Source organism: Plecotus auritus (genome assembly GCF_963455305.1).
Source record: "Plecotus auritus genome assembly, chromosome: 12".
Taxonomy (NCBI): domain Eukaryota; kingdom Metazoa; phylum Chordata; class Mammalia; order Chiroptera; family Vespertilionidae; genus Plecotus; species Plecotus auritus.
The window spans coordinates 824479-851136 of NC_137778.1; the positions used below are offsets into that span (position 1 = coordinate 824479).

Below are 26658 nucleotides of genomic sequence, written 5' to 3' on the forward strand. Positions count from 1 at the left end.
GCTTCCCTGTCTCCGGGTCTGTTTTTGTTCATCAGTTTATGTTGTTCATTATTTCCCCCAGATGAGTGAGATCATGTGATACTAGAAATACACTTATAAGAACCGAAAATGGGACAAGCAATAATGGTTATGCTGAGAGGCAAATGAATCAGTCTGTAGTGAGTTTCTTTTTGCTGAGAGTTTTTATCAAAAATGGGTGTTGGGCCAAAACCGGTTTGGCTCAGTGGATAGAGCGTCGGCCTGCGGACTGAAGGGTCCCCGGTTCGATTCCGGTCAAGGGCATGTACCTTGGTTGCGGGCACATCCCCAGTGGGAGGTGTGCAGGAGGCAGCTGATCGATGTTTCTCTCTCATCCATGTTTCTAGCTCTCTATCCCTCTCCCTTCCTCTCTGTAAAATATCAATAAAATGTATTTTAAAAAAAAATGGGTGTTGGATTTTGTCAAATGCTTTTTCTGTGTCTTACTTATATGATCATGTGATTTTGTCTTTCAGTTTGTTTATGTATCACGTTTATTGATTTGCACATATTGTACCAGCCTTGCATCCCTGGAATAAATCCCACTTGGTCATGGTGTATGATCTTTTTAATATATTGCTGGATGCGATTTGCTAATATTTTGTTGTGGATTTTAGCATCTATGTTCATTATGGATACTGGCCTGTAATTCTCTTTCTTTGTAGTGTCTTTATCTGCTTTTGGAATCAGGATAATGCTGGCCTCATAAAAAGAGCTGGAAGTGTTCCTTGCTCTTGGCTTTTTTGGTATAGTTTGAGGAGGATAAGTGTTAGTTCTTCTTTGAATGTTTGGTAAAACTCCCCTGTGAAGCGTCTGGACTTGGGTTTTTGTTTGCTGGGAGATTTTTGATTACTGCTTCTATTTCATTAGTTGTTATCGGCCTATTCATGTTTTCTGATTCTTCCTGATTCAGTTTTGGGAGATTGTATTTTATTAGAAATTCGTCCATTTCATCCCCATTGTCCATCTTGTTGGCATATAGTTGTTCATAGTATTTTCTTACAGTCCTTTGTATTTCTGTGGTGTCAGTGGTTACTTCTCCACTTTCATTTCTGATTTTGTTTATTTGGGTCCTCTCTCTTTGTTTCTTTATTAGTCTGGTTAACAGTTCATCAATCTTGTTTATCCTTTCAAAGAAGCAGCTCTTGGTTTCATTGATCTTTTGCATTGTTTTTTTTTTTTTTTTTAGTCTCTATTTCATTTATTTCTTCTCTAGTCTTTATTATTTCCTTCCTTCTACTTACTCTGAGCTTTTCTTGTTCTCTTTCTAGTTCTTTAAGTTGTAGGGTTGAATAGTTTTTTGTTCATTTTTCTTTTACTTTCCTTTCTTTTTTGAGGTTGCGTGTAGTGCTATGAACTTCCCCTCTGAGGACTGCTTTTGCTGGGTCCCAGATAACTTGGGTTGTTATGTGTTCATTTTCATTTGTTTCCAGGAAATTTCTTTCTTTCTTGATCTCATTGGTAATCTATTCATCTATAATAATAAAAGCGTAATATGCTAATTAGACCTGACGTCCTTCTAGACGACCTTCCGGATGAAGCTGGGGCTGCGAGGGAAGCCCAGGTCCCAGGTGCCTGCCGGTGGCTGGAGGGAAGCCTGTGTCCAGGGTGTCGGAGGGAAGCTCAGGTCCTGGGTGCCAGAGGGAAGCCGGTGCCAGTAGCCGGGGGAAGGAAGGCCTACTCTTGCGTGAATTTCATGCATTGGGCCTCTAGTTGTTTAATAACATGTTATTTAGCCTCCATGAGTTTGAATGTTTTGGGGTGTTTTTTTACTGTAGTTGACTTTTAATTTCATTTCACTGTGATCTGAGAAGATGCTTGATATGATTTTAATCCTCTTGAACTTGTAGAGAGTTGTTTTGTGTCCTAACACGTAGTCTGTCTTTGAGAATGTTCCATGTGCACTTGGGAAGAATGTATATTCTGCAGTTTTGGGGTGAAATGTTCTATAAATGTCAATTAAATCCATCTGAAAATGTGTCATTTAGAGTTACTATTTCCTTTTTACATTTTTGTCTGGAAGATCTATCCAATGAAGTCAGTGGGGGGTAAAGTCCCCTACTATGATTGTATTGTTGTCGATCTCTCCCTTAAAATCCTCTAGAAGTTTTTTTATATATTTAGGTGCTCTTATTTTGGATGCATATAAGAGGTTATATAAGGGTTATATTCTCTTATTGGATTGATCCCTTTAGTTTTATGTAGTGACCTTTGTTGTCTCTTGTGATGGCCTTCATTTTGAAGTCTATTTGTTGGCTATGAGTATTGCTACCCCAGCTTTATTTTTGTTTCCATTCGATGGATAATTTGTTTCATACCTTCACTCTCATCCTGTGAGTCTTTTGTTCTGAGGTGGGTCTCTTGTAGACAGCATAGAGTTAGGTCATGTTTTTGTATCCATTCAGCCACCCTATGTTTTTTGATTGGAGCATTTACATTTAAGGTTATTATTGACAAGAAGCCCGATACACAAAATTTGTGCACTCGGAAGGGGGGTCCCTCAGCCTGGCCTGCACCCTCTTGCAGTCCAGGAGCCCTCGGGGGATGTCCCGCTGCTCGCTGGGCATAAGCCGGCGGTCGGACATCCTTAGTGCTGCCGCGAAAGTGGGAGAGGCTCCCGCTACTGCCACTGTGCTCGCTAGCCAGGAGCCCCCGTGGGAGCGCACTGACCGCCAGGGGGAAGCTCCTGCATTGAGCGTCTGCCCCCTGGTGGTCATTGTGCATCATAGCGACTGGTTGTCCTGCTGTCGATTTGCATGTCACCCTTTTATTATATAGGATAGGTACTTATTTATTGCCATTTTAATTCTGTATGCCTATGTTTCTCTACTGCTTCTCATTACAGCAGTCTCTTTAGCATTTCTTGTAATGCTGGTTTGGTGGTGATAAACTCCTTTAGTCTTTTTTTTCTTTTTTGTCTTGGAAGTTTTTTATTTCAACATCTATTTTGAGTGATAGCCTTGCTGGATATAGTAATCTTGGTCTCAGATCCTTGCTTTCCATTACCTTGAGTACTTCATGCCATTCCCTTCTGGCCTGTAGAGTTTCTGATGAGAAATCAGGTGTCAGCCTTATGGGAGCTCCTTTGTAGATAACAGTTTGCTTTTCTCTTGCTGCCTTTACGATTCTCTCTTTGTCTTTAATTTTTGGCATTTTAATGATGACGTGTCTGAGTATGGGCCTGTTTGGGTTCTTCTTGCTTGGGACTCTCTGTGCCTCCTGGACTTGTGTGACATTTTTCTTCTCCAGGGTAGGGAAGTTTTCTGCCATTATTTCTTCAAATATGTTCTCTGTCCCTTTCTCCCTTTCTGCCTCTTCTGGCTATCCTGTTATGCCAATAATTTTACATTGCACATTGTCCTACTGCTCTCTTAGTTGTACTCCTGAATTTTTAATTGTTTTTTTCTTTTTGGTTCTCTGGATGCGTGATTTTTTTTTCTACCCATCTTGTAACTCACTGATCCGATCCTCAACTTCCCCTAATCTGCTGTGTATTCCTTCCATTGTCCTTTTTATTCGTGCTATGTCATTCTTCACAGTTGCCAATACTTTTCTCATTCTGTTGAGCATCTTTGTCATCATTATTCTGAACTCTATGTCTGATAAACTTTTAATTTCCACTTCATTTAGCTCTTCTTCTGGAGAATTTTGTTATTCTTTCATTTGGGGCTTGTTTATTTGTCTCCTCATTTTGGCTGCCTTTTGGGTTTGTGAAGATGTATTAGGTAGATCTACTACACCTTTCAACCTCTAGTGGACTGCTGTGTCAAATGCTGTTTCTGACTCAGGCAAAGATCAGACAATGACTCAAAACTTCCAGAGACCTGCCTCTGCCTGCACACTGATTGTATTCAGTCTTGAGTAGCGGAAGGCAATTTTCCACAGGTGGAACATGAGGTTTTCCAATAGGGTGGGGCAATTGCTTCTGCCTTGGGGGCTAATTGTTATTTTCAGTCTCTTAATGTGCCTCAGAAACTCCACAGGTTGTGGCAAGGGGTTTTTCAATAGGGTGGGGCAACTGTCTGACCCCCAGGCAAAAACCACCTGGACAGCAAAGCTCTGCCTGAGAGAGTTGTCCTCTGCAGTTTGAGGGAACGATTTAGCACAGGAAACCGGGGTGTTTTCCCTCTGAGCTCTACCCCAGCAACCTTCAACCCTGGCTTCTGCTCAAACAGCTCCAGTCCACTCTGCCCTCCCTCTGCTGGAGCCCAGGGTGAGTGGCTGTACTCGTAATTTTGTGCATTGGCCCTTTAAGAGAGTGCCTGAATTTCTAACCATCTCTCCCTGGCAGACAGCAACCCTGCTGCTTTTCACAGCCAGATGTTATGTGGGCAACTTTCTCAGTTCTGGTGCTCTCTGCTGGGGGGCCCAGCTTGGGGGTTACACCCCAGAGTTCTCAGTGACAACTCTTCACGGCTGAGATATCCCTCTGGGAGTTGAGCTGCTCTCTGTGGGAGCCCGGCCAGCCCTTTCACGCCTCTGCCCCTCCTACCAGTCTCTATGTGTCTCCACTTACAGTCCTTGCTGTCAGGGTTCTCTCCAGCTAGCCTTCAGTGGATTGTTCAGGATTTTTTTTTTTTTTTTTTTTTGTATTTTAGTCGTAATTCCAATTTGATCTTGGGAGCATGTCTGTGTCGCATCCACTTACTCTGCCGCCATTTTCAATCTCTGTTTATTTCTTAGTGCAGCTTATTTCATAACACGTTTTGTTTTTTTAGAAGCGTTATGAGAACTGGTTCAAATAAAAAAAGTAGACTCCTCCCATAATTTATAATAAATACTGTATTTGCCTGTCATTTAATAGTTAACTGCATATGTTTTTTCAATCTTAGAAATGTTTGGTGCCTTGTTTGGAGTGGCTTAGTGGTTAGAACCAGGAAGTCTTGGATTCAATTCCTGGTCAAGGGTACATACCTGCATTGCAGGTCCCATCCCTTCCCCTGATGGGGGACATGTGGGAGGCAACCAATCAGTGTGTCTCTGTCACATCAGTGTCTCTCCCCACCCCCTTTCCCTGCCTTTCCCCATCTTCCCTTCCTTCCATTCTCTCTAAAAATCAATGGGAAAAAAAATATCCTCCTTCCTTGGATCAAGGTTAGGAAAAAAAGAAATGTGTGGTATAGAATAAGGTGACCATAGGATTTGTCACCCAAATTGGGACACTTTTTAGAATGAAAGGTAACGCTAGTAATAATTATGCCAGGACTTTGGGGTCCTGTCAGGACTGTCCTGGGTAAACGAGAAAGGACTGTCCCCCCGATAGAAGGCTTTAGCCGGGACCTTTCCTGACTCGAGGAATTCTGTTTGCACTGCCCTTGACTCTGGAGCTTTATTTACTAAGATTTTACCATCGAGTGGTTCGCCAGCCGCCTGGAGCTCGGGCCACTTCAGGGTGGTGGGGACCTAATTGTCTCCACATGGACGCTGGCTGAGTGTCTCTTTTCCTCCCCTTCAGCTCCACCCAGACTCTTTCCTGGTATTTCTTCTATTGGATTTTTCTTTCTTTTCCAAAGAATATTTTGGCTGATAGAACAAAGCCAGTCAGCACAGATGTGCAGAAATCATTACTAGAGTTTATCACATGGAAATACAATTATAAATCAGAAATGTATTTTCCAAAGCTGTCTTGGACTTTTCTGATGGACGACAGCGTTTGTACTTCTGTCAGTGTGCAGACCTGGTTTCTGAAATAACTCACATGAGACGGGTCTTTGTTCTGGTTGTCAGTGTGGCGGACAGCTTCTGCTGGCGTTCGGAATTTACCAAGTCCGAGGCAGACTTTTTCTTCTCCCTCTACAATTGAATTTAGGCTGGTCACCTTTGTGAGCGCAGTCATTACCTGTGTAGACCCCTGTTTTATTCCAAACAACCACCGACAGGCGGAAGAAAGGCCGTGAGTCATGTTGCAGGGAAGACTCCCTTAAGTTACTTTTCCACTTGGCCAAGTTATTTCTGTCCAGGGGGCCAGCGGCCCAGCGTTGCCAAAGCCAATGGAAACTTGTTCGGTCTTCCCTCTGCACTCGGCTGTGGGCCCTCCTTCCTTGAGACGTGTGCTCTGCTGCATGTTCGAGTTCCAGTCTCCTTGTGGCACCTCCTCTGTCCAGGCCCGTGGTGTGGGCTGTGAGCTCTTCTGTCTCCTTTCTGCCTGGGAGCCTGTCCACCACCCAGCACCCGGCCCAGGCCTCCGGGCCCCTCTCAGCCTGGCTTCCCTCCGGGCTCCGGAGGGCAGCCCTTTCCACGACTTCTCCGTGTGAGCCTCGCAGAGCGGACACACGCACTGTGGAGATCTCGGCTCTCTCCACGCTCTGCCACCAGCCACTTCCTGCAGCAGAAACTCTGACTCCTCCCTTGCCGCAAGTGCTGTCAGTAGTTTCCAAAAATTACCTTGACGGGGCACCTGCCTTCATCTTCGGTGCCACCCCTCAGTATCTGTCCTCAGCCCCCGCCTGGCTCACCGCAGTTCTCTTCTGATGGTCTCCCAGCCCCCCTTGTCTCCGTCAAATCCACTTGGATACAGTGGTGAGGAGTCGACATAAATGGAAATAAATCCCTTTTGTGGATTCTCAGTAGGTTAGTAATTCCTTATCATATGTGCCTCCCTCACTTGCTCAGCTCGTGGCGGGTGAGTGGCCTCCTTTACATTCCTTAAACTGGCCCTCTTCCCACCGCAGGGTGCTTCCCCTCCTTCCTGGGCCGTGCTCTCTACAGGAGATGCTGCCATGGGTCTCCTTCCACTGTCTCCTTCCATCCCAGCTCTTGCATGTCTGTTTTCTTGTATCTGGCCCATCTTCCACATCAAGATCTGGAGGATTGAGACCCCATTTCTCATGTTTCCAGTTGGATTCCTAGCACCAGCACAGTACCTGGCACAGAGCTGGTATTCAGTAAATATTTGTGGAATGAATTAATGAAAAGTATGAATCTAGCCATGTCCAATTTTGTGTTAATATTTTTTCTTTCTTGGTTTTAGCATATCTAATTTTCTACATCCAGAGCATCATATGTAGAGAAACTCCAGACAGATCTAAGATTTCTTAGTGAGGAAGGTTTAAAGAGCAAACTGAGGAGTGATGTCCCCAGTTCTGGTTCTCTCTTCACCTTGGGCTGTGCTTCCTACACGCCCCCCAGGTATGAATGCATAAGGTGAAGATCAGGATGACACTCAAGGAAGTCTGCTTTTTAAGCTAATGGAATAGCTGGTTAACGTCACCCTCGTGTTTATCAGCGATTCACATTCTTCCGTGATTCTAGATGTTATGCTCAGCTTCTCAGTGCTTTCAGTTTTCTCCTGAAGACAAGTATGTTGTGTGTCCCCTTCCTCACCACCCACTGTTTTAGGAAGATTGTTCAGTTTCGTTGTCACAAGGTTGTGAGTGCCCACAGAACTTTAGTCCTGGTACATGATGCTGTCCTTCCTGTCAGTCAGCAGGGACTTCCCCCAGTTTCCCCGTCACTGTGCCACCTGTTTCAGTAGCACTGTGTGTGCCTCGAGCTCACTGCACACATGAGCCACGTGTTATTACATGCTCTGGCACATAATAATTGCTCAATAAATGGTGTCTGGATAAACAGCTTACAAAGTGACATTTGTGATGTGTGGTCTATACTTCCCTCCTTTTCTGTTACATTTGCTTCTATCTTATAGTATGTTCTGTCTGTTATGTTTTTGTTTTCATAAAAAGTTAATACTAGCAATAGTTTTCTTATTGCAAAGTTCTTGGGAGTTTAGGGTGCAAGGAGAGACGTGTGTGCTTGTTTGTTTCAGCTACGACCATTCTGTCTCCAACGACAAAGCCCTGATGGTGCTGAGTGAGGAGCCAGTGCTGTATCTCCCGCCCCCTCCGTGTCAGCCGCTCATCAACACCACAGAGTCCCTCAGGTCAGTGGGCCTATGTTTGCTTCGGGACCCAGGAAAGGATCGGATCAGATTGAGTAGCTGGAGAATCTCTCAGTTGCTTGTCAGGTAACCACAGGAATGTCTGGTGTCCCTACCAATGGATCAAGGTGGTGTGCTCATTCCATGTGGTGGTATTGGGGGTGCAGACTTCAGACTTCTCCTTTGAAAACCAGGGTGATTTAACTAATAATAGAGGAATATACAAATTGTCTGGGATGCTGTCATACTAACAGTAACAACCAGCAGGCTGCCTGGGGCGACAAGGCCAGCAGGGGGGTTAGTGAGGGATGACCAAACAACTCAATAGCAGGCTGCGTGGGGTGACCAGGCTGGCAGGGGGGGTTAGTGAGGGACAACCAAATGACTGAACAGCATGCTGCGTGGGGCGACCAGGCCAGCGGGGCAGGGGGGCAGTTGGGGGTGACCAGGCCGGCAGGTGAACAGTTAGGAGCCAGTGGTCCGGGATTGTGAGAGGGATATCCGACTGCCGGTTTAGGCCTGATCCCCGGCAGTCAGACATCCCCCGAGGGGTCCCGGATTGGAGAGGGTGCAAGCTGGGCTGAGAGGGACCTCCCCACCCCCCCACCCCGTGCACAAATTTTGTGCACCGGGCCTCTAGTGTTAATATAAAAATTCAGGTGAGTGTTAGACTGGTGGGTGGTGACCGCCCCCAGTGGAAGGGCCCTTTTCCTCATGAGGAAGATGATCATTGGAATACACGTGACTCTGCAGACACTTCCCACTGTGCACTTACCTGCTTCTCCCTTATATTTTTTTCCTGTGATTTTGGATCCTACCCTTGAACTTCAGAAACTGCTAATGTTTTTATGTGACTAGTAGTGACCCACCTTAGTTAAGGAGATATGGTCACACTGCTTCTCAGCTGCTCCTGAGGAAGGACAACGGAGTGCAATTCCAGCAGAACCAGGCTCCGTACATTGCTGGGTGGAAATTGGAAAACTGGGATTATAGTACCTTGACATTTCTTTTTCCCCAAGCATTTGAGCTCATTTTTTTACTTCTCACAAGAGGATGGGTTTCAAAGGATGTGACGCATGGCTGCTGCTGGGAGCTGCGCCTTCTCCACTGTGCCTGTCTCCACTGCGCCTGTCTCCACTGCACCTGTCTCCACTGTGCCTGTGTACACTGCGCCTGACTCCACTGTGTCTGCCTCCACTGTGCCTGTCTGTCTCCACTGTGCCTGTCTCCACTGCGCATGTCTCCACTGCGCCTGTCTCCACTGCGCCTGTCTCCACTGCGCCTGTCTCCACTGCCTGTCTCCACTGCGCCTGTCTCCGCTGCGCCTGTCTCCACTGTGCCTGTCTCTACTGTGCCTGCCTGTCTCCACTGCGCCTGTCTCCACTGTGCCTGTCTCCACTGTGCCTGTCTCCACTTTGCCGGTCTTCACTGCGCCTGTCTCCACTGTGCCTGTCTCCAATGCGCCTGTCTCCACTGCGCCTGTCTCCACTGTGCCTGTCTGTCTGTGCCTGTCTGTCTCCACTGTGCCTGTCTGTCTGTGCCTGTTTGTCTCCACTGTGCCTGTCTCTCTCCACTGTGCCTGTCTCCACTGTGCCTGTCTGTCTCCACTGCGCCTGTCTCCACTGTGCCTGTCTCCACTGTGCCTGTCTGTCTCCACTGCGCCTGTCTCCACTGCGCCTGTCTCCACTGTGCCTGTCTCCATTGTGCCTGTCTGTCTGTGCCTGTCTGTCTCCACTGTGCCTGTCTCCACTGTGCCTGTCTGTCTCCACTGTGCCTGTCTCCACTGCGCCTGTCTCCACTGTGCCTGTCTGTCCCCACTGTGCCTGTCTGTCTGTGCCTGTCTGTCTCCACTGCACCTGTCTCCACTGTGCCTGTCTGTCTCCACTGCGCCTGTCTCCACTGTGCCTGTCTCCACTGTGCCTATCTGTCTCCACTGCGCCTGTCTCCACTGCGCCTGTCTCCACTGTGCCTGTCTCCACTGTGCCTGTCTCCATTGTGCCTGTCTGTCTGTGCCTGTCAGTCTCCACTGTGCCTGTCTCTCTCCACTGCGCCTGTCTCTCTCCACTGCGCCTGTCTCCACTCCGCCTGTCTCTCTCCACTGCGCCTGTCTCCACTGCGCCTGTCTCCACTGCTCCTGTCTCCACTGTGCCTGTCTCCACTGTGCCTGTCTGTCGGTGCCTGTCTGTCTCCACTGTGCCTGTCTGTCTGTGCCTTTCTGTCTCCACTGCGCCTGTCTCCACTGCGCCTGTCTCCATTGTGCCTGTCTGTCTGTGCCTGTCTGTCTCCACTGTGCCTGTCTTCACTGCGCCTGTCTCTCTCCACTGCACCTGTCTCCACTGTGCCTGTCTCCACTGCGCCTGTCTCCACTGTGCCTGTCTCTATTGTGCCTGTCTGTCTATCTCAACTATGCCTGTCTCCACTGCGCCTGTCTCCACTGCGCCTGTCTCCACTGTGCCTGTCTCCACTGTGCCTGTCTGTCTTCACTGCGCCTGTCTGTCTCCACTGCTCCTGTCTCCACTGCGCCTGTCTCCACTGTGCCTGTCTCCACTGCGCCTGTCTCCACTGCGCCTGTCTCCGCTTCGCCTGTCTCCACTGTGCCTGTCTCTACTGTGCCTGTCTGTCTCCACTGTGCCTGTCTGTCTGTGCCTGTCTGTCTCCACTGCGCCTGTCTCCACTGCTCTTGTCTCCGCTGCGCCTGTCTCCACTGCGCCTGTCTCCACTGCGCCTGTCTCCACTGTGCCTGTCTCCATTGTGCCTGTCTGTCTCCACTGTGCCTGTCTGTCTCCACTGTGCCTGTCTGTCTCCATTGTGCCTGTCTCCACTGTGCCTTTCTCCATTGTGCCTGTCTGTCTCCACTGTGCCTGTCTCCACTGCGCCTGTCTCCACTGTGCCTGTCTGTCTCCACTGTGCCTGTCTCCACTGCGCCTGCCTCCACTGTGCCTGTCTCCACTGTGCCTGTCTGTCTCCACTGTGCCTGTCTCCACTGTGCCTGTCTTTCTCCACTGTGCCTGTCTCTACTGTGCCTGTCTCTCTCCACTGTGCCTGTCTGTCTCCACTGTGCCTGTCTCCACTGCGCCTGCCTCCACTGTGCCTGTCTCCATTGTGACTGTCTGTCTGTCTCCACTGCCTTTCTCCACTGCCTGTCTCCACTGCGCCTGTCTCCACTGTGCCTGTCTCCACTGCACCTGTCTGTCTCCACTGTGCCTGTCTGTCTGTGCCTGTCTGTCTCCACTGTGCCTGTCTGTCTGTGCCTGTCTGTCTCCTAAGCGCCTGTCTCCACTGTGCCTGTCTCCACTGTGACTGTCTCTCTCCACTGTGCCTGTCTCCACTGCACGTGTGTCTCTCCACTGTGCCTGTCTCCACTGTGCCTGTCTGTGCCTGTCTGTCTCCACTGTGCCTGTCTGTCTGTGCCTGTCTGTCTCCACTGTGCCTGTCTGACTGTGCCTGTCCGTCTCCACTGCGCCTGTCTCCACTGTGCCTTTCTCCCTCCACTGCACCTGTCTCCACTGCGCCTGTCTCCACTGCGCCTGTCTCCACTGCGCCTGTCTCCTCTGTGCCTGTCTCCACTGCGCCTGTCTCCACTGCGCCTGTCTCCGCTGTGCCTGTCTCCACTGTGCCTGTCTCTACTGTGCCTGCCTGTCTCCACTGCGCCTGTCTCCACTGTGCCTGTCTGTCTCCACTGCGCCTTTCTCCACTTTGCCGGTCTTCACTGCGCCTGTCTCCACTGTGCCTGTCTCCAATGCGCCTGTCTCCACTGCGCCTGTCTCCACTGTGCCTGTCTGTCTGTGCCTGTCTGTCTCCACTGTGCCTGTCTGTCTGTGCCTGTTTGTCTCCACTGTGCCTGTCTCTCTCCACTGTGCCTGTCTCCACTGCGCCTGTCTGTCTGTACCTTTCTGTCTCCACTGCGCCTGTCTCCACTGCGCCTGTCTCCACTGCGCCTGTCTGTCCCCACTGTGCCTGTCTGTCTGTGCCTGTCTGTCTCCACTGCGCCTGTCTCCACTGTGCCTGTCTGTCTCCACTGCGCCTGTCTCCACTGTACCTGTCTCCACTGCGCCTGTCTGTCCCCACTGTGCCTGTCTGTCTGTGCCTGTCTGTCTCCACTGCGCCTGTCTCCACTGTGCCTGTCTGTCTCCACTGTGCCTGTCTCCACTGTGCCTGTCTCCATTGTGCCTGTCTGTCTGTGCCTGTCTGTCTCCACTGTGCCTGTCTCCACTGTGCCTGTCTCTCTCCACTGTGCCTGTCTCCACTTCACCTGTCTCTCTCCACTGTGCCTGTCTGTCTGTGCCTGTCTGTCTCCACTGTGCCTGTCTGTCTGTGCCTGTCTGTCTCCACTGTGCCTGTCTGTCTGTGCCTGTCTGTCTCCACTGTGCCTGTCTATCTGTGCCTGTCTGTCTCCACTGCGCCTGTCTCCACTGTGCCTGTCTCCACTGTGCCTGTCTCCATTGTGCCTGTCAGTCTGTGCCTGCCTGTCTCCACTGCGCCTGATTCCACTGCGCCTGATTCCACTGCGCCTGTCTTTCTCCACTGCGCCTGTCTGTCTCCACTGTGCCTGTCTCCACTGCGCCTGTCTCCACTGCACCTGTCTCCACTGCGCCTGTCTCCACTGTGCCTGTCTGTCTGTGCCTGTCTCCACTGCGCCTATCTCCACTGTGCCTGTCTCCACTGTGCCTGTCTGTCTCCACTGCGCCTGTCTCCACTGCGCCTGTCTCCACTGTGCCTGTCTGTCTGTGCCTGTCTCCACTGCGCCTATCTCCACTGTGCCTGTCTCCACTGTGCCTGTCTGTCTCCACTGCGCCTGTCTCCACTGCGCCTGTCTCCACTGTGCCTGTCTCCATTGTGCTTGTCTGTCTGTGCCTGTCTGTCTCCACTGTGCCTGTCTCTCTCCACTGCGCCTGTCTCCACTGCGCCTGTCTCTCTCCACTGCGCCTGTCTCCACTGCGCCTGTCTCCACTGCGCCTGTCTCCACTGCGCCTGTCTCCACTGTGCCTGTCTCTACTGTGCCTGTCTGTCTCCACTGTGCCTGTCTGTCTGTGCCTTTCTGTCTCCACTGCACCTGTCTCCACTGCTCCTGTCTCCGCTGCGCCTGTCTCCACTGCGCCTGTCTCCACTGTGCCTGTCTCCATTGTGCCTGTCTGTCTGTGCCTGTCTGTCTCCACTGTGCCTGTCTCCACTGCACCTGTCTCCACTGTGCCTGTCTCCACTGTGCCTGTCTCCACTGTGCCTGTCTCTATTGTGCCTGTCTGTCTATCTCCACTATGCCTGTCTCCACTGCGCCTGTCTCTACTGCGCCTGTCTCCACTGTGCCTGTCTCCACTGTGCCTGTCTGTCTCCACTGCGCCTGTCTGTCTCCACTGCTCCTGTCTCCACTGCGCCTGTCTCCACTGTGCCTGTCTCCACTGCGCCTGTCTCCACTGCGCCTGTCTCCGCTTCTCCTGTCTCCACTGTGCCTGTCTCTACTGTGCCTGTCTGTCTCCACTGTGCCTGTCTGTCTGTGCCTGTCTGTCTCCACTGCGCCTGTCTCCACTGCGCCTGTCTCCGCTGCGCCTGTCTCCACTGCGCCTGTCTCCACTGTGCCTGTCTCCACTGTGCCTGTCTCCATTGTTCCTGTCTGTCTCCACTGTGCCTGTCTGTCTCCACTGTGCCTGTCTGTCTCCATTGTGCCTGTCTCCACAGTGCCTTTCTCCATTGTGCCTGTCTGTCTCCACTGCGCCTGTCTCCACTGTGCCTGTCTGTCTCCACTGTGCCTGTCTCCACTGCGCCTGCCTCCACTGTGCCTGTCTCCACTGTGCCTGTCTGTCTCCACTGTGCCTGTCTCCACTGTGCCTGTCTTTCTCCACTGTGCCTGTCTCTACTGTGCCTGTCTCTCTCCACTGTGCCTATCTGTCTCCACTGTGCCTGTCTCCACTGCGCCTGCCTCCACTGTGCCTGCCTCCGTTGTGCCTGCCTCCTTTGTGCCTGTCTCCACTGCGCCTGTCTGCACTGTCCTGTCTGCACTGCGCCTGTCTCCCCTGCACCTGTCTCCACTGTGCCTGTCTCCACTGTGCCTCTCTCCACTGTGCCTCTCTCCACTGCGCCTGTCTGTGTTCATTGCGCCTGTCTGTCTCCACTGTGCCTCTCTGCCTCCACTGTGCCTGTCTCCATTGCACCTGTTTGTCTCTACTGCCTGCCTCCACTGCAGCTGTTTCCGCTGTGCCTGTCTGTGTCCACTGTGCCTGCTTCTACTGCACCTTCCCTACTGCACCTGTCTGTCTCCACTGCACCTGTCTCCACTGCACCTGTTTCCACTGCGTCTTCTCCACTGCATCTGTAGTGGACCAGGAGCAGGAACAGGAAACACTTTCGTCCTCCATTCATATGTGGGAGGCATTAGGCTATGGTTTTCTTTGAATTTTGATCTCATGACTGAGGTGTTTAGCATATAGCAATTCATGTCTTATTAAAAACAACTGAACTTTAAGTATCCTAGCTTTTTCAATTCAGAAAGCAATGTTGAATCCTCAGGCACTTGGCATACTCTTTGGAATCTATAGAAAGTGGTTAAACTTATTTCTAAACGGGTGAGACATTTACTTCTGTGTAATGTGTGAAATTAATGAAGCTGTTTTACAGGTTAAATCATGAACTTCGAGGCTGGGTTCACAGACATGAGGTGGAAAGGACCAAGTCGAGAAGAATGACGAACACTCAGCAGAAAACACACATTCTTCAGGTGGGTTGCGGCTTGTCTTCCCACATGGCTGGTGTGTGTTGGGAGGCTTCCCCCAGCTGGATGCTCTGTTCCTGGAAGATTTGGGAAGCCTGGGCCTTAGCTGCCTCCCACAGCCTCCTGCTGCTCCCTCTTCAGGGTCGCCAGCACGGGCCAGGCTGCATGCTCTCAGATCTCCTCTGCAGCCCGCTGCTGTTTCCTGCTCTCGCCCCCAAACTTGCTTTCAAGACATCCATACCAAATATTTGGGCACGAATGGTAGCACAGATAATACTGTATATCTTTTTTTCTTAGAGCTTTTAAAAAAGAGGGTGTTAAAGCACAGGGCAGCTTGGAAGGTAGGCCCTCCCCATGGAGGGTGTCCCTGAACTTCTTTAGGACCCATGTAGTTGGCATTGTTCATTGTCACTCCATTATTCCTCAGCTGTTCATCACAGCACCCGGCAAACATTTCCTGTGGTGGTGGCACAGGGCAGGTGCTTTCCCAGATGCTGGGGCTGCAGCAGTGAGTGTAATCCAGTCCCTGCCTTTGTGGTGAGAGAGAAAAACAGCCAACAAGCATACAAATATTTCAGTGACCTCAGGGTGAGAGATGTGCTCTCAAAAGAAGCCGCAGGCTGGAGGGGAGAGTAAGTTGAGACATGGTGGCTGTTTTAGAGTGGGTGTTTAGAGAAGGTTTCTCTAGAGAGATTCCACTTGAGTGAGGTATTGGCAAGGTAATTAACGCTGGCAGTTGTAACATCTGGCCTCAAATTCTCAGTAGCTTAATGCAATAAAAATTTGTTTCTCACCCTCACACAATCTGATGCACATGCCCATGGTTTCCTCTGAGCAGTGACTGAGGAGTCCAGGTCTAGATGAGCTCAGGTTCCAACTTCCTTAGTGTCTAGGATTGTCCAGTGTGTGCCTCTCCGGCCTCCCCAATACCCTTTGTTCATGGATCATGGCAACTTGATTGGTTGTTAGTACTTCTGGAGGCTCCTGACAATCATTGCCAGTGTCGCAGGCAGCGCAGCGTCCCTCAGTGGCTCATGGCATGGCGTGCAGCAGACAGTCCTGCGGGAACTCATGCTCCCGCAGCTGCATGTCGGCCACCGTGGCCAGAGGAGAAGTGCTCTGTCCCCTTCCGCTTCCAGATCTGGGGCAGCGAGCACAGCTTGTGGGCAGGACCAAAATAGTATCCAGAACCCTGGTGGCTAAACGTTCAGCAACATCATTTCGGGGCTTGCGTCCTTGCTGTGCAGGGAAGAGCGAGAATTGCACAGCTGATTCATGGGCTTCATGACTCGAGATTAAAATCCTTGGCCTGAATGAGTTGCTTTGCTTTATCTTTTGATATAATTTCTTGTGATTGTATCCTGTTCATTAGATGAATAAATAGAACTTACTGTGTAGGGGGTGGTTGATGTTCCATAATCTGGAAGGAATTTTAATGCAACAAAGGTAGTTTTGTTTAATTTCACAGCCTTGGAACATTTGAGGGAGATTTGTAGTTTAGTCCTGTCCCTTTCTCTGCACCTTGGGTGCATGTCTGTCTGTGTGAGTTCTCGCAGGACTGTCCGCTGCACGGATGGAGGTCAGAAATGTGGGCCCGAAGCTATCCCAGGGAAAGGAAAGACGGTGGGGTGGGGTGGACCTGTGTTAGTTGAGGGGCCAAGTCCCACTCAGTCAGAGGAGGAAAAGGGTCCTCGCTCAGGATGCTGTCCACACCCGAGCTCACAGCGTTCCTCAATGTGCCCTCAGCGCCGACCCTCAGCTGCTCTGCCTAGTTTCCTTCCCCCTCTCAGCCTTTCCCTTCACATCTCCCCTCTCGGATGCTAGATGGACCCAGGAGTACACTAAGATATTTTGATACCGACGAGTTGACATTTCTTTGAAATTTCTGCCATTTCTAAGCATTATATTCATGATTTGGCTTGTGTCATTTTATAATTCTACCTCTTCCTAGACTTGAGTTTTTAGAAAAGTTAGAGGGTCAAATCAGTGAAAATGTTTTTCAAAATGAAAGCAAAATAAAGATGTTTCCAGATGGACGAAACTCTTATACTTTGTCTCTAGAAGATCTGCATTATAAGAAACACTAAAGGAGGATGTTTGGACCAAAGGAAATGGTCTCAGGTAGAACCCTGACAGCATGAGGAGGAGCACCAGGATCGGTGAATGTTGGTGAAAATAAATGCCCCTTGAAGTGTCTTTATTTTATGTTTGTATAGAAATGTCTTCAGGAGACTTGTTTTTTTTTAAAGCAAAACTCAGAACAGTTTTTTTGTGGGGTTTACAGGTTATGTAGGAGTAAAATATACGACAATAAGAACAGAAAGGTATAGAGGCAGTAAATACAATATACTCTTACAGAGTTTTTTATGTTCAAATAATACTTCAGGGTTGGCTATGGTAACTTAAAGATCAAAGTATAGTCTCAAGAGCAATCACTAAAAACTAACACAAAGAATTACAGCCATAAAACCAGTACAGGAAATATAAATGGAATACTAAAAAAATGTATTTTGACCAAAAGAAAGCAGGAAAGAACAAACAAATAAAGAGCAAATAGAAAATACATACCATGATAGTAGACTTAAGCCCAGCCACATTCGCAATAAAATGTAATAAGGTAAATAAACCCATCAGTTTAAAGGGAGAGATTGTCAGACTAGGTTTTTTAAAAGGTAAGACCCAACTATATGCTGTTTGCAAGAATTAACATCTCTCTATATAAAAGGCTAATATGCAAAGTGTCCCCTCTGGAGTTCGACTGGGAGACTGGGAGTTTAATTGCTTGCTATGACGTGCGCTGACCACCAGGGGGTGGCACAGAACATGGCGGTGACCAGCAACGGCGGCAGAGCGCTGAGTGAGTGAGGGAAGGAGGAGGCAGGGAGGCATGGAGGCAGGGAACCTGATAGGCCCTTATCACTGGCCAGGCCTAGGGACCCTACCTGTACACGAATTTTGTGCACTGGGCCTCTAGTCTATATAATAAAAGCCTAAGTGACCATTATAGAAGAATGACCGGAATGACCAGTTGCTATGATGCACACTGACCACCAGGGGCAGATGCTCAATGCAGAAGCTGCCCCCTGGTGGTCAGTGCACTCCCACAGGGTGAGCAGCTGCTCAGCCAGAAGCTGGGCTCATGGCTGGTGAGTGCAGCAGTGGTGGTGGAAGCCTCTCCTTCCTCTGCGGCAGTGCTAAGGAGCAGCGAGCTGAGTGGTAAGGAGTGAGCAGGTGGGTGGTAAGGAGCGAGGGATCCCGGATTGTGAGAGGGATGTCCGACTGCCGGCTTAGGCCTGATCCTCGGGCCTAAGCCGGCAGTCGGACATCCTTCGAGGGGTCCCGGACTGCGAGAGGGTCCAGGCTGGGCTGAGGGAATCCCCCCCCCCCGCCCCCGCTCCAGTGCACGAATTTTGTGTAGCGGGCCTCTCATTTTATATATAAGCACCCACAGATGAAAGATTAATGGGTGAAAAAGTGTGATACCATGCAAACGTTAAGTATTAGAAAACTGCTATGGCTACATTAATCAGACAAAGTAGACTGCCAGACAGAGAATTTTACAAGAGGTGAAGACGGAAATTTCATAGTGATGAGAGTACGCTTAATCAAGAAGACAGAGTTCTAAATACATAGGCTCCTAATAACAAAGCTTCAACATACATAAAGCAAAACTGTGACAGGACTAAATGGAAAAGTGGACAAATCTACAACAAAACGGGAAGTTTTATGTAAAATCTCATTTCCATGTTACTGTCTACCTCACGTTTTTGCTGATTTTGACCTTTTGTCCAATCCCTGTAGCTGCTAATGCCAAAGCTCTACCAGTTTTTCAGAGGTTTCTATGTTAATTGGTGTTAAGTCTTTGATAGCTAAATGGCTTGTTCAGTTCTATTTGCCTAATGTCTGTGTGAGTCAGTTTTTACAGCCTGGTCATGTCTGAGTCTAGGGACAAGTCTTGCTTATTTTGGGGAGCTCTCCTTAATGATGCTTCCTCCATAGCTGTATTTAGGCATGAAGGGTTTTGCGTTTAACTCAGTAAACAGTAGGATCTAGCTTTGTTAAGGACCTTTTTGCACTTCAGAAACTTTTCATTGGGAAAATAATTATTTTAGCAAACATAAATTATTATATTTCCAATAATACTTATATGACTTGGTCATAAAACTTGTGATGCTTGGACTAAGCTTCTGGGCTATTTAAAAAAAACCTTTATGGGAAGTGTCTTAAATGTCAACCTCCATAAGACACATCCCTCAGTCCAGAATGTGACCACAGGAGTTCTGATTTCTGTCTTGGCGTTGAGTCATATAAACTCAATATGTCAGACTATTCATGAAAAAAACTATCTGAATGCTTTATTGAGTAAGCGTGAATGTAGAATGAGTCAGTATCGGAAGATCGTCATATGATTTCATTACGTTAAGTCCTTCGTTTTCTTCCAGGGCGCTCTGGGACAGGGCTCTGGCTCTCAGCTCGTGGCTGTCCAGTACACAGAGACCACCAGCATCAGGTGAGAGAATGTGGCACCTGGTCATGGATTCTGTATCTGTGAACCCACCTACTTGCTAAGATGTCCTTGTGACCCCAAAATCAATACGCAGATTGCTTTCATGGTCGTTTGCAAATGTATGGAGCTGTTCCCAGGTGACGGTCACCAGGGCAGTGCCCTGCTTCCTGGGCAGGTGTCCTTCCCAGGTGTCAGTGCCATGGTCCCCCATCCCTGTGCTTTTTGTTGGCAATTTCACTGTTTAAAACGGCCAAGTGCCTGCCGGATGCTGATGTTCCTGGGCGCCAGAGTCCGGATTGGTGACCCTGGAGAAAGGGCTTGTTGGGGAGCTTCAGTCAGGCCAGAGCCACCTGAGGTCAGAGTTAGCGAGCGAACAGAACACGGTCAGAAGGTGTCTGAACAGAACACAGAAAACCAGGTGACACGTTGGTCAGTTGATGACAGAGCTGCAGCCAGCGGCTTGCTGACCCTGCTGTCCCTTAGGGAGTGGTTCACTGTTTGCTGAGTCCGTGTCCACAGAACATAAGTGTCATGAGGAATAATTGACTGTATATTCAAGACACTCTAGTCAGAAATGGCCTAGTGAGCAGATGGAATTATTTCAAAGGAAGTTCTTATGACTCACTTTTAATTAATTTCCTTTTAGGCCACTCTTCTAAGGTAGCAAAGATTAATTGAAAAAATAAATTCATTGAAAACACAAAAGAAGACTGTAGAAAAAAACATGTAAGCTTTCCTTTGGGAGAAAAAAGAGCATTATTTCTTTTCTTTTTAAAATATATTTTATTTGTTTTTTACAGAGAGGAAGGGAGAGGGATAGAGAGTTAGAGACATCGATGAGAGAGAAACATCGATCAGCTGCCTCCTGCACACTCCCTACTGGGTATGTGCTCGTAACCAAGGTACATGCCCTTGACCGGAATTGAACCAGGGACCCTTGAGTCCACAGGCCGACGCTCTATCCACTGAGCCAAACCGGTTAGGGCTAGCATTATTTCTTTAACTCTCCTTTAACCTATGTGTGTTGGCTTAATGTGCTAAACAGTGAAAGACCCTTATTGTCGAGAACTGCCTCACTGTGGTCTGAGTGGGTCTCGGGCTGGGCGTGGTACGAGGTGCTGCAGCGGCTCTGTCCTGGCTCTGCGGGTGCTTCACGCACGGCGTCTCAGCCTCCACCCAGTTGCAGTCCTTTTGTTGACGAGGAAACGGGGTTGCTCAGAGCTGGGCCTCTCCAAGGACACCCCCTGGAAGAGGAGGGCAGGCACTCACAGCCAGGCCTGCTTGTTCTCGAGTCCTAAGCGGACAGTGGGGAGCAGTGCTGCATGGTTCACGGAGATCCAGCGTCACGCACGCTGGCGCAGAAAGCTCCTGGCTGATGCTTCTGTGACCTCTACGTGCTTCCCAGCGCACATGACTATCTGGGACGAGTTAGAGTCTCGACTCAGAAGCGAGTCAGCCTCAGTGAATTGAATCTTACAAATCTCCGACCGTGGGCTTTTCAAACTGATCTAGAAAACTGCCGAAAGGTTGCTCGTATTTTGGTTGAGATCCCCGTAGGCAGATGCAGGCTTAGAATGGACGTTTCTGAGAGGCCGTGACAGTCTGTGCTATAAGAATGCCGCCTCCTCTCTCAGCAGGCCCTCGGGGAGGGAGCTCCAAGTGTACTACGCTTCCCCCCGAAGCTACCAAGACTTCTTTGACGCCATCCACAGGCGGGGAGACACGTTTTATGTCGTGTCATTTCGAAGGGTAAGTGCCTTTGGGAGGTTAAAGGACACATTTTGAGCACCTGCTCTGTACAGGGTGTCGGGCTGACCCCTGGGGGGTGAGGCTGTGGAAAGGGAGCCGTGGGAGCGCACGGAGCTGGCGAGTGCTGCAGCACCTGCTGGACCCGCTGCCGCCGTGAGGGTGAGCGTGGGGTTGGTGCCAGGCAGGGACTGTGTCTTTAGGCAACATAAACGCCTCATTGATGGCATTGTCATCCCTTAGCCATACTGTTTGTTTAAAACCAAAGGGGAGATAAAAACATATAGGTTTCTGTTTAGGCTTGTGGTGGGATTCCCAGTGGTTAGTGAGAAGTTGAAGTCGCACAGATGAGTTTCAGATGGCTGTGGGCGGGGTAGTGCAGTGGCCGTGGGCGGGGTAGTGCAGTGGCCGTGGGCGGGGTAGTGCAGTGGCCGTGGGCAGGGTAGTGCAGTGGCCGTGGGCGGGGTAGTGCAGTGGCCGTGGGCTGGTGGGTAGTGCAGTGGCCGTGGGCTGGTTAGTGCAGTGGCCATGGGCGGGGTAGTGCAGTGGCCGTGGGCTGGGTAGTGCAGTGGCCGTGGGCGGGGTAGTGCAGTGACCGTGGGCTGGGTAGTGCAGTGGACGTGGGCTGGTTAGTGCAGTGGTCCTGGGATGTTTGGTTCTGGGTCCTGAGGTTCTGTTCTTCTCTCTCCCTCAGCAAATGTTTACTCCTGTTAATGAAGGACGTGTCAGATACTAGTCAGGTTATGTAAAAGTCAGTGTTTATATGAGCGATTCTGAATGTTACATGTTAAAGCGTATGGAAAAATACATAGTTTATTCCATTTTTACTACAAAACAAAAACATATTCTTCATGGAGTTGCCGTATGAATATCTCTGTGCTGTCTGTTAAACCAGGAACAAATGAATGAGCTAGAATTGGTGGTTTGTGTCCTAGGTTTTTCGTTTCTTATATTATTTTAAAAATGTGGAGGGTGCAGATCTAAAGAAGTGTGTTCCAGCAGCGTAGTCCACAGTGCATTGTCTGCTGCTGTCACCACTGAGATTCCCAGGAAACCCGTTCTCTTCCTCAGATGTCAATACCCAGGCGCCCGGGACTGTAGGATGAGACTTGACCCTTGAAAATGAGGGAAATCAAGCTTTTCATATGTTTTTGGCCTCGGGACCCAGGGCTGTGTTTCTGCCGCAGCAGCAGCCAGTCACTTCAGCAGCAGGGGGCAGTCGAGAGTGGGTTTCCTGACGCACTCAGCAACTGTGCTGACTGGTGAGACCAAAGTGTCTGCTTTAGGGTCCACACAGCCCTATTCAAAATAGAGTAAAAGGAAACTTAGACATGGGTCCAGCGCCGTGAAGAAGAGAGACTTATGGATCTAAGGATGAATGCATTGCAGTAAATGTGACAGAGGTTACTCTAGAGGGGTGTTTGAACACTCAGGTAGCTGAACACTTAGGTTCAGGATGATTTCTCTGCCATTTCATCAGAACAGGAAAGTGTCTGTTAGCAGTAGCCGTTGTGCAGCCATGGGCTGAAGTTGGGTGAGCAGTGGGTACCTAGGGAAGAGAACACGTACTTGTTCAGGAGAAAATGCTCCTGTTTTTTCAGGGACTGTTTTCATGAAGGAAGGGGATGGAGTTCTTCAGTATGTGCTTTACACGGCGGCATGAGTGAGAGCTAGTCCCATTAATCTACACGGCGGCATGAGTGAGAGCTAGTCCCATTAGTCTACACGGCTGTATGAGTGAGAGCTAGTCCCATTAATCTACACGGCGGCATGAGTGAGAGCTAGTCCCATTAATCTACACGGCGGCATGTGTGAGGGCTAGTCCCATTAGTCTACACGGTGGCATGAGTGAGAGCTAGTCCCCGTTAGTCTACACGGCGGTATGAGTGAGAGCTAGTCCCGGTTAGTCTACACGGCGGTATGAGTGAGAGCTAGTCCCCATTAGTCTACACGGCGGCATGAGTGAGAGCTAGTCCCTTTAATCTACACGGCGGCATGAGTGAGAGCTAGTCCCCGTTAGTCTACACGGCGGCATGAGTGAGAGCTAGTCCCATTAGTCTACACGGCGGCATGAGTGAGAGCTAGTCCCCGTTAGACTACACGGCGGCATGAGTGAGAGCTAGTCCCCGTTAGTCTACACGGCGGCATGAGTGAGAGCTAGTCCCCGTTAGACTACACGGTGGCATGAGTGAGAGCTAGTCCCCGTTAGTCTACACGGCGGCATGAGTGAGAGCTAGTCCCGTTAGTCTACACGGCGGCATGTGTGAGGGCTAGTCCCATTAGTCTACACGGTGGCATGAGTGAGAGCTAGTCCCATTAGTCTACACGGCTGTATGAGTGAGAGCTAGTCCCCGTTAGTCTACACGGCGGCATGTGTGAGAGCTAGTCCCCGTTAGTCTACAGGGCAGCATGTGTGAGAGCTAGTCCCATTAGTCTACACGGCGGCATGTGTGAGAGCTAGTCCCCGTTAGTCTACACGGCGGTATGAGTGAGAGCTAGTCCCCGTTAGTCTACACGGCAGTATGAGTGAGAGCTAGTCCCAGTTAGTCTACACGGCGGCATGTGTGAGAGCTAGTCCCATTAGTCTACACGGCGGTATGAGTGAGAGCTAGTCCCCGTTAGTCTACACGGCGGCATGAGTGAGAGCTAGTCCCCATTAGTCTACACGGCGGTATGAGTGAGAGCTAGTCCCATTAGTCTACACGGCGGCATGAGTGAGAGCTAGTCCCGTTAGTCTACACGGCGGCATGTGTGAGAGCTAGTCCCCGTTAGTCTACATGGCGGCATGTGTGAGAGCTAGTCCCGTTAGTCTACACGGCGGCATGAGTGAGAGCTAGTCCCCGTTAGTCTACACGGCGGCATGTGTGAGAGCTAGTCCCCGTTAGTGTACAGGGCAGCATGTGTGAGAGCTAGTCCCATTAGTCTACACGGCGGCATGTGTGAGAGCTAGTCCCCGTTAGTCTACACGGCGGTATGAGTGAGAGCTAGTCCCCGTTAGTCCACACGGCGGCATGAGTGAGAGCTAGTCCCCGTTAGTCTACACGGCAGTATGAGTGAGAGCTAGTCCCCGTTAGTCTACATGGCGGTATGAGTGAGAGCTAGTCCCATTAGTCTACATGGCGGTATGAGTGAGAGCTAGTCCCCGTTAGTCTACACGGTGGTATGAGTGAGAGCTAGTCCCCGTTAGACTACACGGCGGCATGAGTGAGAGCTAGTCCCCATTAGTGTACACGGCGGTATGAGTGAGAGCTAGTCCCATTAGTCTACACGGCGGCATGAGTGAGAGCTAGTCCCGTTAGTCTACACGGCGGCATGTGTGAGAGCTAGTCCCCGTTAGTCTACATGGCGGCATGTGTGAGAGCTAGTCCCGTTAGTCTACACGGCGGTATGAGTGAGAGCTAGTCCCATTAGTCTACACGGTGGCATGAGTGAGAGCTAGTCCCCATTAGTCTACACGGCGGCATGAGTGAGAGCTAGTCCCCGTTAGTCTACACGGCGGCATGTGTGAGAGCTAGTCCCGTTAGTCTACATGGCGGCATGTGTGAGGGCTAGTCCCATTAGTCTACACGGTGGCATGAGTGAGAGCTAGTCCCATTAGTCTACACGGCTGTATGAGTGAGAGCTAGTCCCCGTTAGTCTACACGGCGGCATGTGTGAGAGCTAGTCCCCGTTAGTCTACAGGGCAGCATGTGTGAGAGCTAGTCCCATTAGTCTACACGGCGGCATGTGTGAGAGCTAGTCCCCGTTAGTCTACACGGCGGTATGAGTGAGAGCTAGTCCCCGTTAGTCTACACGGCAGTATGAGTGAGAGCTAGTCCCAGTTAGTCTACACGGCGGCATGTGTGAGAGCTAGTCCCATTAGTCTACACGGCGGTATGAGTGAGAGCTAGTCCCCGTTAGTCTACACGGCGGCATGAGTGAGAGCTAGTCCCCATTAGTCTACACGGCGGTATGAGTGAGAGCTAGTCCCATTAGTCTACACGGCGGCATGAGTGAGAGCTAGTCCCGTTAGTCTACACGGCGGCATGTGTGAGAGCTAGTCCCCGTTAGTCTACATGGCGGCATGTGTGAGAGCTAGTCCCGTTAGTCTACACGGCGGTATGAGTGAGAGCTAGTCCCATTAGTCTACATGGCGGCATGAGTGAGAGCTAGTCCCCGTTAGTCTACATGGCGGCATGTGTGAGAGCTAGTCCCGTTAGTCTACACGGCGGCATGTGTGAGGGCTAGTCCCATTAGTCTACATGGCGGCATGAGTGAGAGCTAGTCCCCGTTAGTCTACATGGCGGCATGTGTGAGGGCTAGTCCCATTAGTCTACACGGTGGCATGAGTGAGAGCTAGTCCCATTAGTCTACACGGCTGTATGAGTGAGAGCTAGTCCCCATTAGTCTACACGGCGGCATGAGTGAGAGCTAGTCCCCGTTAGTCTACACGGCGGCATGTGTGAGAGCTAGTCCCCGTTAGTGTACAGGGCAGCATGTGTGAGAGCTAGTCCCATTAGTCTACACGGCGGCATGTGTGAGAGCTAGTCCCCGTTAGTCTACACGGCGGTATGAGTGAGAGCTAGTCCCCGTTAGTCTACATGGCGGTATGAGTGAGAGCTAGTCCCATTAGTCTACATGGCGGTATGAGTGAGAGCTAGTCCCCGTTAGTCTACACGGTGGTATGAGTGAGAGCTAGTCCCCGTTAGATTACACGGCGGCATGAGTGAGAGCTAGTCCCCGTTAGTCTACATGGCGGTATGAGTGAGAGCTAGTCCCATTAGTCTACATGGCGGTATGAGTGAGAGCTAGTCCCCGTTAGTCTACACGGTGGTATGAGTGAGAGCTAGTCCCCGTTAGACTACACGGCGGCATGAGTGAGAGCTAGTCCCCATTAGTCTACACGGCGGTATGAGTGAGAGCTAGTCCCATTAGTCTACACGGCGGCATGAGTGAGAGCTAGTCCCGTTAGTCTACACGGCGGCATGTGTGAGAGCTAGTCCCCGTTAGTCTACATGGCGGCATGTGTGAGAGCTAGTCCCGTTAGTCTACACGGCGGTATGAGTGAGAGCTAGTCCCATTAGTCTACACGGTGGCATGAGTGAGAGCTAGTCCCCATTAGTCTACACGGCGGCATGAGTGAGAGCTAGTCCCCGTTAGTCTACACGGCGGCATGTGTGAGAGCTAGTCCCCGTTAGTCTACACGGCGGCATGTGTGAGGGCTAGTCCCATTAGTCTACACGGCGGTATGAGTGAGAGCTAGTCCCATTAGTCTACACGGCGGTATGAGTGAGAGCTAGTCCCCGTTAGACTACACGGCTGTATGAGTGAGAGCTAGTCCCCGTTAGTCTACACGGCGGCATGAGTGAGAGCTAGTCCCGTTAGTCTACACGGCGGCATGAGTGAGAGCTAGTCCCCGTTAGACTACACGGCTGTATGAGTGAGAGCTAGTCCCATTAGTCTACACGGCGGCATGTGTGAGGGCTAGTCCCATTAGTCTACACGGCGGTATGAGTGAGAGCTAGTCCCCGTTAGACTACACGGCTGTATGAGTGAGAGCTAGTCCCATTAGTCTACACGGCGGTATGAGTGAGAGCTAGTCCCCGTTAGTCTACACGGCGGCATGTGTGAGAGCTAGTCCCCGTTAGTCTACACGGCAGTATGAGTGAGAGCTAGTCCCCGTTAGTCTACATGGCGGCATGAGTGAGAGCTAGTCCCATTAGTCTACATGGCGGTATGAGTGAGAGCTAGTCCCCGTTAGTCTACACGGCAGTATGAGTGAGAGCTAGTCCCAGTTAGTCTACACGGCGGTATGATTGAGAGCTAGTC

General features: G+C 50.2%; 1 protein-coding gene across 11 annotated transcripts in view; it reads left to right on the top strand.

Annotated features, from left to right (window-relative positions):
- ATF6 (activating transcription factor 6) overlaps positions 1–26658 on the top strand; it is a 170411-nt gene that overhangs the window by 65540 nt on the left and 78213 nt on the right. For 8 of the 11 annotated variants that reach the window (XM_080647276.1, XM_080647284.1, XM_080647282.1 and 5 more), the window contains 4 exons: positions 7784–7897; positions 14504–14603; positions 19040–19107; positions 20739–20853. In XM_080647276.1, the coding sequence (XP_080503402.1) occupies positions 7784–7897; positions 14504–14603; positions 19040–19107; positions 20739–20853 (397 nt within the window). The remainder of the gene's footprint in view (positions 1–7783; positions 7898–14503; positions 14604–19039; positions 19108–20738; positions 20854–26658) is intronic. The other 3 variants (XM_080647281.1, XM_080647283.1, XM_080647278.1) reach the window with 2 other exon arrangements.